Source organism: Nylanderia fulva, unplaced genomic scaffold, assembly GCF_048542155.1.
Source record: "Nylanderia fulva isolate GAGA-0341 unplaced genomic scaffold, ASM4854215v1 Scaffold5, whole genome shotgun sequence".
NCBI lineage: Eukaryota > Metazoa > Arthropoda > Insecta > Hymenoptera > Formicidae > Nylanderia > Nylanderia fulva.
The window spans coordinates 2,477,017-2,493,735 of record NW_028190587.1 but is presented as its reverse complement, the minus strand read 5'-3'; the positions used below and the strand labels follow the sequence as shown (position 1 = coordinate 2,493,735).

General features: G+C 32.7%; 4 protein-coding genes across 5 annotated transcripts in view; 2 read left to right on the top strand and 2 right to left on the bottom strand.

Annotated features, from left to right (window-relative positions):
* LOC114940517 (L-lactate dehydrogenase) overlaps window positions 1–3,670 on the bottom strand; it is a 142,639-nt gene extending 138,969 nt beyond the window's left edge. Inside the window, exon 1 of the mRNA XM_029315230.2 lies at window positions 2,615–3,670. The gene's annotated coding sequence lies outside the window, so the exon portion shown is untranslated. The remainder of the gene's footprint in view (window positions 1–2,614) is intronic.
* The window catches only part of LOC114940516 (uncharacterized), a 66,578-nt gene extending 61,867 nt beyond the window's left edge, over window positions 1–4,711 (top strand). Inside the window, exons 5-7 of the mRNA XM_029315227.2 lie at window positions 2,383–2,538; window positions 3,216–3,564; window positions 4,119–4,711. Coding sequence (XP_029171060.1) covers window positions 2,383–2,538; window positions 3,216–3,564; window positions 4,119–4,515 — 902 coding nt within the window. The 3' untranslated portion in view covers window positions 4,516–4,711. The remainder of the gene's footprint in view (window positions 1–2,382; window positions 2,539–3,215; window positions 3,565–4,118) is intronic.
* Window positions 4,712–12,674: 7,963 nt separating this feature from the next.
* Window positions 12,675–14,584, top strand: LOC114940495 (queuine tRNA-ribosyltransferase accessory subunit 2). Its single transcript, XM_085487022.1, is given in 8 exon segments — window positions 12,675–12,827; window positions 12,960–13,051; window positions 13,113–13,262; window positions 13,338–13,802; window positions 13,888–14,090; window positions 14,196–14,321; window positions 14,419–14,523; window positions 14,525–14,584. Coding segments are annotated over 8 exon segments (1,188 nt in total). The 5' UTR covers window positions 12,675–12,808; the 3' UTR covers window positions 14,553–14,584.
* LOC114940496 (Ada2a-containing complex component 1) lies at window positions 13,365–16,399 on the bottom strand. 2 transcript variants are annotated; one of them, XM_029315202.2, is made up of 6 exons: window positions 15,986–16,399; window positions 15,675–15,907; window positions 15,450–15,606; window positions 15,148–15,380; window positions 14,940–15,065; window positions 13,365–14,865 (listed from the first exon to the last, which is right to left on the bottom strand). In XM_029315202.2, the coding sequence occupies exons 1-6, from the start codon at window positions 16,062–16,064 to the stop codon at window positions 14,614–14,616; spliced, it is 1,080 nt and encodes a 359-aa protein (XP_029171035.2). In that variant the 5' UTR covers window positions 16,065–16,399; the 3' UTR covers window positions 13,365–14,613. The 2 variants fall into 2 exon arrangements, with proteins under 2 accessions (XP_029171035.2, XP_029171033.2); XM_029315200.2 differs by having other exon boundaries at window positions 15,675–16,399.
* Between the last annotated feature and the right edge of the window lie 320 nt (window positions 16,400–16,719).

Sequence of the window (16,719 nt, the reverse complement as noted above, 5' to 3'; positions counted from 1 at the left end):
TCTATCAACAGATCAAATTATAAACTGTGAGTTAAAGTGCACCGTAAAATGCATTCAGGAGTTTTCAATTTTGATAGTATCTCACATTTCGCATATAATCTTAACATTGTAAAACTTGTTAATTCTTGAACCAATATAAAGATCCTAATTAAAAGTTCATCTAAAGAGCTTATGAAACATGTACGTTCATTACACCGATATTTTATAAGATTACACGTAATTGAATATCCCGTCGGGCAAAAAATAAATTAATGAAAATTTGTTAATATAGTACATCCTCCCATGCGCGTAAGGATTGCTTTAAGCGCCACAGGGCGAGCAGCGCGTTAATGGACGGTTGAAAGAGACTGCTTTCGCGCAAAAAAGAACAGAGGTATACCATATACGTTAGATCGCGATGCGATCCTGCGAATACAATGACGACCGGAGAGTCGAATAGAAAAGGTGAATCGAATTTGTTAAACGGCTCATCGTGCATCAACTGAAACGACTTTCAGACCAATCTTGATATATAATGTCAAGAAACCTGCTTGCAGCAGCATGCATTTGACACGTACATTTTTATACCTATTGCACAATTAAATACAAATTCGTTTGTCGTATGCGTTAGAATCTTAAATCAATTACAACAAACTCGTCAAATTAGATGATTAGAAAAATAATGCACGACAATCATACATGATTAATTAGACGAGAAAATTTAAATTATTAAACTGTTAAATGTATTCAAAGAGAAAAATTCTCAAAATTCTCTAAAAAAGTATGTTACAAAATAATAAATAAACGTAATAAATTCAATCATTATTAACATAACATGTTTAATACATAATGTCGTGTTTAAATAATGAAAAAATTATAAACATATCTACAATGATTAAAATTCCAGATAAGTTTAATCGTAATAAATTATATTAAATTCTTATCGTGTGAGATCTTACGCGTGGCATAAGAAGACTAGAGGGCAGGAAGTGAATTCTACGCCTTTAAGCTATCTGATCGTGACGAAAGAGCGTAACATTTGCCCCCCGCCGTCACGACATGTTCCTTAACGCCACGGTTTTCACGTGTCGTCTAATTAATATTCCGCCTATCTATTCGGATAATTCGACCAAGATCGTACACTGCAGGTGACATGACGCGACGGCTTGGAAAAAGAAACGGAACCGATTACTTTAATTCAAAATGTGATCGTGCAAATGTATGTCGTAATCCTGCAGTAGAAATTTAAAGTATTACTGTACTTGAGTGTGTTTCTGCAGATTGAAGACAGATAATTTTATAATTTTTTTATGTTAATATAATAACGGTTGGAAAAGTTTTTGATGAAAGACGAAAGATTTTATTTTATGGATATTCTTATTTCGAAAAAATATAATACCTCTCTGAAATCTTAAACATTGAAAAAAATGTCAAAAAATGTAAAAAGTGAAAATAAACTTGGACCAAATAATCAACGATTTTGAATCAACTATTTTCATCATAAATGTATATAATATCGCGATCGCAACGTCTTTGCAAACAAGCATAAATAAAATAATATCCCACCTCGCGACGAACAGTTTAAATGCATCAAAATCTATCGCAACAGAGCAATGCAATGAACGAGAACCAGTTTCTCTGTTTCTCGGTAAATGATAGGGGCGCACTTTTCAGAACATATGAGCTCTTCGAACCCGACAGAACGAAGGAGACACGCGGACGTGCGTAAGATATGAGAACGCCTTCGTGGCGAGAATGGAATAAGTGAGAGCTCACGAAATTCCCATAATCTCTCTTTTTTCTTCCGCGGCATTCTCATGAGCCTACTTATCGTCGCGGCGGTGCTTCTGATCTGTAAATTCCGAGATCTTATTCCGTTCCTCTTCCATTCTCCGCCCCTCGTCTTCTTTTTCCTCTCTCTCCCCTATATATGCCATCATCCGCCTCACCCTCGTTCATATGCTTTAACCCTCGACGCGATTCTATGAAAACCCGTGTGACGGTGCGATGACAGGCTCACAATGAAGTCTATACAGAAAACAGCCGGTTTTTTTTCATACGCGGACGCATGTCATAATGCGGTGATCCGGGTCGCCGTCCATATATACACGGGGGCAGTATTTATATCTACGTAAGGATGTATATAATATAATATACGCGACCGTAAACGTATCGGGATTCGGAGCTCACCTGGCACTTCATATGCTTCGACACGAGATACATCCCCGTATATAAATTCAAGCGAATCCCGCTAGCCATATAGGATCACGCTGATGCCTCTTCTAAAAGAGACGCGAGTTAACGAAATCCGAGCGTCGACTTTCGTTTCGACGTGTCAACGAATTTTTCCGGAACAACGAATCGCATACGTGTGTGACAGCCCCTCTTCGCTTTTTATTCCAGCGAACTGTTGCGGCGTCGGCGTGGAAGATGCAAGCGTACCCGATGTCGGACCCGCAGGATCGGGTGGTACCGGCGGTGGGGTGGCTGTCATACCCGATCGTCCACCTCTCGAATTAGATAAATTACCGCCTTATCACGACGTAGCGCCCAGTCCCGGTAAGTATTATACATATACATGTATGTCCCGCTTGTCCCGACGCTCATTTCTTATGCATAATATGCGTATACGCACCGTCGAAGAGATCACTGAGAAATGATTGCTCGTTACTCGCGTGTTCCTAACACATTACAACGTGTTGTTGTGATCGCGAACGCGGTAGCATGTCCCTCGCTGACTGTACGTCTCATTTCGTTCGCTGAAGAAAATCGAGCGCTTATATACAGAACCGGATCTCGCAACTTGTTCTTAGAGGCGTTTCCAACTAGTCGATAGCTCTGCAAGATCTTTCTCGGTGTTACGAAACAGCTTGTATAATCTTGCGATAAGATAGTACTAAACGGAATATCGTATGTACACATGGACAGCTTTGAAAAATTATTGGAAGAAAATGAAAGTAGAAGTAACTCGGATATATATTTCTAATATATGTAGTTATAATTAATTGAAACACTTTCGACGGAAATAAAAATTGAATTTATGAATATAGAGTACGAATGATTTAAAAAGTTAATTCAATTAATTAATGAAACAAAATAAAGGTAGGACTACAGTCTCTTTTTTTTATCTACCTTCAACATTATTTCTTTCATTAGTCGTATGTTATCTCATTGTAATGTAAAAAAAATGCCCCAATCAGCATGGATCAGAAGTTGTTGATGAAATCGAACTTTAGGGCACAACGTGTGGTCGTGGTTGGGTTCTCGACGAGGCGGTGGTACCCCGGGAATCGTCACAACCCCGCTCTCCCTTCCTCAGCATCGACGGGCGATGAATCTCCCGGTCGAGAATCACTACACCCACATGCAGACCGACGAGGCTCTATACGCGGAACTGGACTCGCAAGCCGCGAGCTACGCAAGCGATCTACAGTTACAAATGAGAGGAAGCTCAACGTACGGTACGACTTCCGGTGGCCACGATGACGAATATCACGAACTAGACGCGGCTAGATTACATCGTCATTATGGTGGCAGCGACGGATCGTTACAAACCGATACACTTCGCACTCGGCACAGTAAAAGGTAAGTCAAAATTTGATTCAATTTTATAAAAACTAGTCTTCTCTCAAGAGTTAAAATCAAATAAAGTATTAGAGATGTTATTATATCTTTTATTGCTCCAGAATTATTTGCTAGAGCTAAAATAAAATAAAATATTAGAGACGTTATCATATATTTTATTGCTCCAGAATTATTTACTAGAATTAATCGCTCTATTAATTTGATAATGATTGCTGTGCATATAAAATCAAACTGCTGTTGGGAAGACGTTGAAATATTTTGCTACTTATTAATTATTCTTAAATCAAACATCAAACTTGCAACGACCGTAAAAATAACGATGTCGATAATGATACGCAACAATAATCTATTGTCTCTGGACTTCCTAGATCGATAATGAACTCAATGTTCTGGCAACGCCTTCTAAAGATAGCTAATTACGCGTTATAACAACGCACGCATCCAACACGTGTCGTCGCGTAATCGGCAGTTATCGATACGGTCGATGCATATGTTAATAGCACATTCCGGGCGAATGACCGGTTATTGAGAGGCTCGTTATCGGCTACTTCCAGGATACAAGAGCCGGACTATGAGATGTACGAGAACGGACCGTCGACGCCTGTATCGCCGGGTCAGCACCATCATCATCATCACCATCATCACAACCATCATCACCATCATCAGGAGTTGAGGATCGGTAGCAGAAACAGCGAGCATCCCTCGTATCAAAACACGGCGTATACCGGAAGCGACGCTGAACCGGACGGACCGACGCTGAGCAGCGCTCCCAGCAGTGCCTACTACAGCGATCTCAGCTCAAACTCGGTAAATCAACAGATGCCGACCACAGCAGTGTCGTCCACGACGACGACGACGACGACGACGACGAACCTACACCAGAACCTGGATGCGCCGCAATATAGACTCGCGGCGATCAACGAGAACACAGTGCCTTCGGATTATATTTAAGACAGTTATTCCTTTCGAAACAAAAAAGTTTCAGTGTCAAATAGACAATTTCATTGATGTACGTTCGTTCTGCGTGTGAGAGAAGAACCTTTTTGCATAGTATTTATAATTTAACTTTATTCACACAACGAGGATAATAGGAGAAGTTGTATTCTTGTACTAAAAAAAATAGAAATAAAACGAGCGGATTATACAAGAGATAAAAAGAGTGAAATTTTTTGTCACTATCGTCGTGACTCGAAAATTTCTTCGAGACAATGTTTCACGGTGCTCAGTTTTAAGCTTTGTTCGTATAGAAGAAGAATTTAAAAAATCGGCTAAGAGCGTGGTTTAACCGACGGATGTATCGGGGACCGGTTCCGGATAAAATCAATTTCTTACTCGGCAACGTTCCATTTGCTCCTTTGTCGCCACACTTTGCGGTCCTGTTAAGACAATCGATACGCGAATCGATGAATCAAGCGTCGCGAATTGATCGGCAGCGCAGCGCGTTCTCCTCTGCTTTTGCGCACTGATAAAATACTAGGTATTCAATGTCCCGAAACTTTTTTTTAAGCGAAAGACAAGCGAAAGATAAACCGGTTGGCAGGTAAGTGACCAGAGCAAATCGTTCCAGCAGAATTAATACACGATTAAGCGCTATATACCCTCGCGACGTCGACAAAATCTGCCGTTTTGACAAAAAAATGTTCACCGTTAGCCATTAGCCACGAGATTGCGCTTGTTAGAATAGTGATAAATTTATGTTCGATGCATCGTAGCTGCACGTGAATATTTCGAGTAACTGATGCTGACTCAGGCGTGACGCGTTTTCACTCGATACACGTGATGTAAAAAACGCGTAATGATACCGCACGCCAAGAATCACGCGTTGCGGTTTCCAATCAGCAATAACATGTCAGATATAAATTGATACCGTTAAGATGTTTTTGTGAAAGTCAACTGATATCTGGCAAAAAATGGACCTCCATTATTTTTGACACTGTTATAGTATTATTTAAAGAGGGGAAAGGAAAAATTTCAGACCTATATTACTATATTACGTGGATGGTCGATGGCGACAGATAGAATACTGTCTTGTTTCAATTATTCTTTTAATGAAATAAGATTGCATCTAGGAGAGATAATTTTGCATTAAATTGTCATAAAATATGTACAAGAAATAAAAATAATAATTAGAAATAAAGAAATTTGAGAAATCGTGATAAGCAATAATTTCTTGACATTTTAAAATAAACTCAAATCAAAAAAGGGAATCTTTCTAATAAATAATGATAAATGAGAAGCAGTTTGTTACATACATATTTTAGTCTCGTCTTAATTGTCATATATATCTTATCTTAATTTTCAAATAATCTCAATATTCTTTGTTCTATAAAGTCGACTTCAAAATCATACGAAGCTACGAGATTCTATCGCATTAGAGAATCGATCTCGGATATTATAGTATGGAATTCTCAAGACGAGAGAAAAAAAGATTATGGATGATATCCAAAAGAAGAATCACGATGAAATCAAAATGTACGATACAAGTGAAATAAAGTCGTTTTGAAGAGCAGGTGTTTTGTAATTTGACGTTCGGGGCTGCCAGTCAGCGCCCTCGGCTACATCCGCCTTCTCTAAGCGGCCGCGCGATATTCTGCAACATCCTTCCATATTTACCGCGCAAATGAGGTCTCGTTTTCACGTGAGTGCCTCGATTACGGAAAATTGCAGAATTCCGTGCCGCATAATCGACGGACCAACAAAGTATACAAATATGATATACTCCCGCACGAAACATCTTTTTGCCGACATTTTATTATATATTTTTTTCATTTCTTATTCTTTGCACGAAAAATTATAAAAAATAGCGCATAATTCGCCAATTTCAAATGGTATTGTTAGTGGCCAAAAGATCGCGTGCTAAGTCTAGAATCTTCTTCACAATAATGTTGACTTCGTTGTCTGATATTCTTCGAATTTTGTGTTCAATTATATTCACAATAACAAAACTGCTTCTCTTTCAGTAAAGTACGGAAAAGACATATTACAAACTATTATAAAAATTTGATGCTTATAATTACAAATTATCTTTTCGACCTCGACGTATAATATATGTAGTAATAAATTGTGGGAAATATTTTTCAAATTGAATCTGAGTAGTCGCGTATGCGAAATAATTGTTGAATCGAATTCATAAAGATTATCACGCGAATGATTATCACTCGGACATTAAAGGTTTCGATCTTGGTGGTGTATCAGTGGCAATCGTTTATCTTCGATTTCCGATCGACGGAATTAATTCGTCTCGCTCGAGTCGGCGAGGAATCGTTTAATTGTTCCCTCGCCGAGACATGAATCCGAGAAAACGCGTTCTTTCGTTTCGCCTCGGGATTCTCCCGCGTGCGCGTTTCACGTCTTTCACCTTTAACTCACCTGCGCGCTCACGCACGCACATCTACATCCGACCAACACAATCTTCGAGGGATACACGAGAATGCTCACCTAAACGCACACATTTCCTTACATACATATATGTATGAAAATAACTTTAGAACTTGATTATTTGAATTTTTACTTGATACACGCTTAAGAAATTGCTGAAAAAAATGCGAATGGAAGAACGTCTATTACATTACTGGATATGATTACAATTTTTATTTTAAAAAGTATCTATTATCAAAAGAATTATATAATTGTAGAGCTTATATTTATTTGAAAAAGAAACAATTGCTTTATTCATATATTTTTGTTGCTTTTTGTTACTTTTATACAAATAGCATATTCTTTTAAACGTTCTTTAATACTTTTCGAATGTTTCAGAAAATTCCTGGATTCTTTATTATCTATTAAGAATGTATCTTAATTCAATAATATACTATATATTTCTATATTCTAATATACTATAAATTAAAACAATACGAAATATATCACTTTTGTAATAAAAAATAAATTAAAAATGACGGCAATTTTCAGAACGATCAAAAATGCACCAAGACGCATAGCCGCGAGCTATACACAATACGTACGGCGCGTGCATACAAACAACACAAACACAAAAGTGCACTCTCTCTCTCTCTTTCTCTCTGCGGATATGCTATAATTAATTGCGCCCTCACGGCCACAATGGCGGTAAGAGAGAACTGCTCGGCGCTCTTCTGATGCGCCGAAAAAAATCCCACGACCGCGCCAAGCCATCGCGGCAGGATGGGTATAGCCCTTATCACGGTCGTGTTACGCGAATGGAAACGTGTATTATAAAAGAAAAAATCATTTAATTAAAGTTCGTTCATTTTCCTTTCCTTCCGCATTTGCATCGCGTACCGATACCCTAGCTGGCTCGTATGTCTATGGATAAATTGAAGTTATAATCTGAAAGGACGTTACATTGCATCTGTAATTTGCGTCTAGGTAGATTAGCTCGATCATGTCATTATTCATGGAAAATCTCATAACAACGTTATACTTTATTGTGATGAAATAGATGCCTTAATGCGAGGTTTGCAGACCTCATTAGTTTATACGCATGTCTTTGCATAACTCTCGTAATGAAGTTTTGTCAAATTTTACACATGGGAGAATTATCTAAAATTCGGACTTTAAATCATGTAAACAACAAAAATATTTTAAATGTTGTAAATTATAAAATAATTTTTTAAAATTATTTCCAGAATTTTGCTATATCTACTATTTTATAACACTACAGATACAAACGAATTTTTTTTATCTTAATAACTAATCAGTGGAGTAAAAAACATACAACATAACAAATTAAAGAAAAAGAATTTTAAAAATAATTAATTTCTTTATTATTGCTTTACGTAATTAAAAGTTAAAAGCCTTTGTTTTAACTATCAAAGTGGTATCAAAAATAAAAATCAAATTATATTGTATCTAATGCAAAAGCTAAATACAGTGTGCAAATAATTACATCTGTCTTGAATAACCGACTTAACTCAGTTTGTCGTTTAATTTGCGTGTTGCGTGTTCCAAAAATTTGCAATTTTAAAGATTCTTGACTATCGATCGATATCGCTGATCGTGAGAATTTACGCGATTAAATTCTCGCGAATTTCTCTTGAGCCGAAGACTTCCCTTTATAATGCTTTCTTTTATCACGACGGCTTGTGCAGAATTCGACGGACATTTTAGAATAATCGTAAGGGCTTTCGGCCCGCCCTAGCCGAACGCACCGCGTGTTCGTCCAGATTACGGGATATATAAATTATACATGTAAATATACGTGCGGTCAGCTCGAGAGATCGAACTGCGAGATATCAAGATATGTGTTGGCGATTCCCGCACCTTTCCCTCCCTTTGTTAAATCCTCCTAGCCTCTTGAACCCGGGCTTGCGAATACGCATACGCACGTAGATAGGAATTCACGTATTACGTGACAAATGTCTCCATCGGATTAAATTATTTAAATAATATGTCTTACTTTTATATTTCACACTTTTAAAAAAATCTACTTATCAACAATATTTTTACAAGTCGTAATTGACAATATCCACTTCATACTAGTTATATGTATTATATAATAAACAAAAAATATCATTTCTATATGTATATATATATTGTACTTTTAGATACTTATATTCTGCTATATTATATATATAATGTTACATATGTATAAACGATATTGTGCATTTAAATTCGTACATTATGATTGCAATGTAACACGTGTAAAATATTACCGCATATACACGCATTTATCTTTTTAAAAAATTTTTTGAAAAAATCTATAAACATATTTTTCAAACAGAAGATATGTTACAGTATTTATTTGTTGGTCGAATAACACGTCGAATGGACATTTTATTTATTTATTTTTAAATAAGAAATATATATATACATATATTTAAATAAACAAGATATATGAAAAATGATAAAAATATATGAAATATATATATATGGAAAATGTTAAAAAAAAACATCTTCCAAAAGAATAAATTAATATTTAAAATGTATCAAGTTTATTGATAATTAGATATTTGCTTTAAAAAAAGCGAACTGTCGAAAATCCACTGGTGTCTTACATTTAGACTCAAAAATATGCAGACAAAATAATTTTTAAACAATTTTTAAATTATTTTAATTATTAAAGATCCAGAATTATACGGAAAGATCCAGGATTATACAAGAACTACTCCAAAATAAGCAGAACTCTTGTAAATCGATCTGCGTCGATTGGCGTCTCATTTCAATATCTATAGATGTAAGTATCCGGTTGTTATTAATTTAATTTATAATATTTTTTTACTTTTAAGCAGAACTCTTTTTAGAACTTATGTAGAATTATACATTTTTTAAATCCTGATAATTATTGATATAGAAAGTAAGACAAAGTAAGACGGTATCTCACTCAGTTTGTCTCAAGACATTTTCGTTACTTTAATGACCGAACAATTTTAAAAACCCTAGAACTGATTGAAAAAAACCAGAATTCTTAATTATTTATGAATTTTCACGAAATGAGACGCCCGTTTCATACACTCTTATTACCGCTATAAAAATATTACAAAATAATTTCTCACTCACCGATGCGTGCAATAACGGAGTTGTATGTAGTACACAGCACATTGATCTGAAAACAAAATATTCAAATTATTTATACATAATATACATGTATTTTAGGGTGTATATATGTATATATACGTAGGATGTGTTGAAAGTCTAAAAACGTTCAAATATTTCAAACAATGCAATATAGAAAAAAATTTTTGTATTTGCATACCTCACAGTTATCCTCCTATCGCCCGATGCCTCCCCGGGCCTCCTCCTCCTCTCTTGGTCCTTTGTAGCACTCACGACACTCACGAAAACACGAATAATTACAATTGTCCGACACTTTACACGGCACTCTCGACACGCGAAAAACACGGCACTCCCGACGCGCGAAACTTTACACGGCACTCCCGACGCGACGCGTGATTCGCACGCGTATTTTGCGTACATTGCACAATGAAAAAATTATAATTGAAAACACGAAGAAACGATCCTTTCGGTACAGATATTGTTAATAAATTGCGCGCGAGTTTTACTGCGAGAACCTGTGATAACAAATAAAATACATATACATATATTAGAGTAATCTTATCTCAAGATATTTTAACAATATTTTAAAATCTCTTACTAATTTATATTAAATGATTTTGCGTTTTTAAAAAATATATAAAATTTCTCTATAGCTTTCTATTTTATATCTTTTCTATTTTAAAAAAATATTTATATAAATATTTTACAGCTATAATTAATCTCTGAATAAACCATTGTAAATATTTGCAATAGAAGATAATAGAATAAATATTTATTATAATAATTAATTTGTACGTTGATTTAATCAACTTAATTCGCAAAATATGATTATCAAAAATAAAATACATTTCAATATTAATTTATTCACACTTTGACAAGAAAGATATTGTAATATATGTATTTTAAAATCGTTCATTAAATTATTTTGCGTTTTTTAAAGAAAATATAAAGTGTCTCTATATTTTTCTATTTAAAAATATTTCTATAAATGTTATACAGCTATATAATTAATCTTTGAATAAATCATTGTAGATATTTGCAATTGAAGATAATATAGAATAAATATTTATATCAATCACTTGCCATAGAAAATTTTGTCGAATTTCTGCGATAACTATTAAATGTCCAAATATCAACCAACCTCTGTAAAAAAATAATAATATATATATTATAATACTTATTATAATAAGTTACAATATAAAAATCAGAACACAATCATATGTAAAATTTTAAAATTAACAAAAATATATATCAATCAAATATATATCATATTTATATTAAGAAATCAAATAAATCCTTTATTTTAATAAAGTAACACGCGCAAATCTAGTTTTAATCATCTTATGAATTTTATTACATTTTATTAAATTAATACAAAATCACATCAGTTTAGATTGCAATCGCACGAAAAAAACAACAGATATAATGAATGTTATATTCCATTTAAATAAGTTAATAATGCTTTAAACCGTTTGATTGGTCAATTAGAATAAAAAGAATAAAAAACTTTTTTTTCTAGTTGGGCAATTAAACACATCAAAACAATTATTACTTTAAATAAATATACAATAAATGCACCTACCATTCATTATTTTAACATGTCGTGCAATCGCAATTTTATTTATATTAATCTTGCAAAATTTGTTTTTAATCCGAATCTTTTGTATTTATTCCCGATTTGTACATATACACTCGCGATGTAGGTACTATATTTCAAATCTATACTACACATTGCAAAGATGCTCATTTTAATACGCGTAGCTGCCACTGGCGGGCGCTATCGTCATTGTCGTACACACACATGTGAATTCCATGTTTCCGTGTATATGTGATAATAAATAAAAATATTATATTACGATTTTTATTTAATCAGAACAAAAGGTTGCACAATCGATTTCTGATCAAAATGTTGAAATACAATAATAAAGTATAATTAATGAATGTTTAAATGTGTCAATTTGTTTCTAAATATATAAATATTCGGAAAATTGATAGATTAAAAAATCCACCCTTCGCGATTATCTAATCGGAAAAAATTCACTTAATTTTTATCTTAAAATTACTAAATACTTTCGTATATTATTCAGAAAATGATTCTATTGCAAGTAATTACGTTTATTGGATTCGATTGCCTCTTTGCTAGCTTACCTGTACGGATATTATCAGAGCCCGCCATCCCTACTTCTTTCCGATGCAGCGACCTGGCGAGAAAGAGGGAGACGAAGTTATCTGAATGCGCGCGTAATCTTTGACCAACCTGAATAAAGCGCCCAATTATCTGATTGGTCAATTCAACGAAGCATTTGTAGCGCGAAAATTAATATTATTTATATTTTCAATATATACATGCTAAATTTATATTCTTATACTAAAATATTTCAAAAATAATATAATAATTATAATAATAAATTAATTATTTATTCAATATGCAAAATTTTATGATTATTATTTAGCAAAAACTAGATATTTTAATTTATTTAATTGACAATTTATCATATCATTGAGAAAATTCGCTTTTGTCTACCCATTTTATTCATTTTTTTTTTAAATATAAATTCTTTATTATAAATTTTAAATTATTATCATATGGCTTTAGTTTGCATTGTAAAATTTAAGAATTATTTTGAGGCTATATTATATTAGTTTGAGGTTAGAACCATCGTGTCAGCAAGTAAAGTTAGCTTGCACGAGGCAATCTATCTTTTCAAATAATTATTATTTTGTAAATAAAAATATATTAAACACGTGTATTGTGTATGCGTGTGTGTGTATTATGTATGTTGAATTAATTGGTAAATATGCCACAATAAAATCTTTAAGAAATATGGTTATATTACACACATGTTTTATCAGCTCTTATGTATTGAGAAAAAATTAATTAGTAAAATAAATTAGAATAATGAAATTTTTTACTGATTCTGTAGCACGTTGTGCTGCACGAATTGGTACTCTGAGTGGATTTGAAAGAATGCCTAATGTTTCTTTTGAAACACCTCTACTTCTTATTTATACAAAGGTATGAAATATATAATTTTCTATATTTATATTATTTTTTTTAATATTAAAACAATGTTTAGGGTGGCAGTGTACCACATTTAACAAAAGATGTATTTAAAATGGTAACGTTGGAACAACTACTACTCTCTGTCTCACTTCCTTCTACTATATCAATGACGGATGTTATTAAAGAGTTTAACACTTCTTTCGCTGATTTTGTAAGCATGAAGGTATGTAATCAAAAATTAATCAATATATCAATATGTACTAAAATTCAAACTTCTACTTAAATGATTTTGTTTTAGGAATATATAAATTTTTTATCAATACAAGATCCTGCATATACCACCAATCCTGGTTTTCAGCAATTAGATTCTATTTCTATTTGGTCCAGAACAGGAAGAACTGTTTTTACTGCTGCTAAATATATGGAACTTGTACAAGCTTATAAACCAGATCTCTATGTTGCCCTATGTGATGGAGATACAAATATTAATAGCAGTGCAAAACGAGTATCGAAGGCAGTTCTGCGAAGCAAAACTTTATTAGAACAATGTTTAGATATACATCTGCACTCAGATACATTAAAATCTAAGGGAATATTAGGACCAGTGGAAGGTGGTTATAATTTAGAAGCCAGAGAGGACTCTATAGATTATTTAAAAGATAAACCTTTGGCAGGATTTGTTATAGATGGATTACATAACAATGGTCCAAGTGTACAAAATATTACAACAGAACAAATTAAACAAGTAGTACAGCATACCATTGTAAATATCAATTTGTTTTTAAAATTTGTGTAATTTATATATATTTGAAGTATTTCAATAACTAAATGCTATAATTCTTTTATAGAATTTATTACCTACTGATAAAATAAGAGTATCAATGGGTTGTTGGAATCCAGTTACTGTACTTGATCTTATTGAATTAGGAGTGGATGTATTTGACTCGTCCTATCCTTATATAGCTACTGAACAATCACAAGCTTTGACTTTCATGTGCAATCATGACATTTGCGAGAATAATCAACATAAAATATCAGTAGCAGAAACAAGGTAAAAAGAATAAAATATATAACATATTTTTATATTATATTTATATTATAATTTGTTTTATTCAGAAATTATCATGGATTTTTATATATATATTTTTATTTTCAGATATAAAGATGACTTTGCTCCTATTTGTAAAAAATGTAAGTGTCTTGCATGTCAAAATCACACACGAGCATATCTCCATCATTTGCATCACACAAAGGAAATGCTTGGATTAGTACTTTTAATGATGTATGTATTTATAAATTATAATTAATCTGTATATCAATGCAGAAATCTGGTTTGTTTTATATCATATAAAATCTAACAATAACTTTATTATTTTCAGACACAATATTCATCATTATCTTCAATTTTTCACTGTTATTCGTGACAGTATTAAAAGTGGAACATTTAATGAACTTCAGAAGAAAATTCGTTTGAAATACGAATCCTAATTCTAAATTTCCTACTACTGTATAAATATTTTAATAAATTTTTTATTTTATGAAGTATATTTCTTGTATTTATTTGAAATAAGATGTTATTCAGGTAGAAAATTTGGATCGAGATAATTGTAGGAAGAATTACTAAAATTTTGTGGAAAATAATCTAAATCATAACTTTTAGTATATTGTGGTGGTTTTATGGGAACCAATCTATGAGATGGATCGTGTGTAGGATTTTCGACTTCGAATTGTGTTACTGCACAATCACCACATAGATCAATTCCACTGTGACATTCTGTACAATGCCATCTTGTACCCTTTAAAGATTCTTCACCACATATTGTACACTATAAGAAAAATATTGTTGGTAAACAAAAATGTTACACATATAATAGCTAAATATATAAAGAACAATACATACTTTATATCCAACATGTTTGTACAAAGATGAAGAATCTTGCTCCTTTTCAGCTTTCACTTGGCGCAATAAAACTAGTTGCCTTGTTTCAGGAGTATCATCAATTCTTTTATTTAATGTATCATCCTCCTGAACAAATAATATTGATGAAACAATTTTCTAGAAACACAACACATACATATAAGATAATAATATGCATAATAATACTTACAAATTCTGCTGCAAATTCTTTATTTTCATCTGATGTACTGCAAATATCTTGATGCGGAAAGAATGTTGACCGTCTAAATAAAAAGTGATTGTTACGCTGATGTTTGTGTGTTAAACTTTTTTTAATATCCAATTTTATCTTAGGACCTCGTCCTGGTACAGGCAAGCCTGCCTTTAAAAGTTTTAAAAAATACTTTTGAACTCTACTGGACACTTGTTTAGGTGTTCGATTTCCTACAAAAGAAAAGACTTTATATATTTTTACAAAGCAACGCTTTTTTAACATAATAATAAATTAACAACCTAATGCATTCGCTATCTTAGTCCAACGTTTCATTTCTATTTCTTCTGGTGGATATTCAACTAAAAGTTCCTCAAGTCGTCTTTGTTCTTCTCTTGTCCATAATTGATTAAAAGTTTCAGGTTTACTTTCATCAAAAACACGACCTCTCACCAAAATCTATAAAACAAAATAATTGTTTTATTCAGAAATTTTTTTTCTAGATATATAGTATTCATTCAACATACCTTTCCATTTTCTTCTTTATTTTTTAATTGCATCTGTGGCATAACATGTCCATGTCGAGTTTGCGGTCTTATACGAGTATCTGATAATGATATGTTATATTGTGACCAATCAACATAAGGAATGTCAGCAATGTTCTGTGGACTAGGTAACTCAGGGAGATCTCCATTTTGCAACTGTGCTACAAACGATATTGGATCCTTCATCGCTTTAGTTCGCGCCGACATAAGTTCATCTAAATCTTTTATAGCTTGAATACGTTGAGCCTCGAGAACAACTATTGTTTTTAGAAAAGCGCTGTAATCTTTATTACCCTTTAATGCCAAATGATCAGATTCGAAAAAAAATTCGCTCTCCTCTTCGTCCGGGCATTTAACTTCTTCTTCATTCATTTTCGATTAATTGTAATTTTTAATAAATAATAATATTGTAGACGTGCTTTATCATATAATTACACGCTTCTTTAGTACAAACACAAACGTTATGCTTTGATGTTTAGACAAGACTTAACCTAACCCTACGTTACCATGTGCCATGTGTTGCCTTGCCTTGACTAACCAAAATACCATAACCAAATACGTCATCAAGGCGATATGGAATTATGGGATATATAGCACACAACTGACTTACAAAACAGCTGTGGTCTTTTTAAATCTCAATGATTTTTTTTTTAATTTTCTTCAAATCATGCATCAGCCTATTACGGAAATTGTTGACTAATCAATATAAAGTCTGTAAATCCAAATGCTTTTTGAATATTTTTTCACGCTTTATAATTATTTATATAATTTAGATTTTATAAATTTTCAAAATTTTTTACTTTGTAATAAAATTATAATAAAAGTGTAAAACTGCAAAAAATTTATATTACATCTGTATTAATTTATTGCGCTCAATTTCATCTGCAATTTTATCTGTTAATTTTTTTATTTTAATTTGTAATACTTATTCTAATTAAAAAACACAATGGTACGAATAATTCTGTACAATAGTTTAATATTTAATATATATTATTTTTTCTCTGAAAAAATACATATAAGTAATATA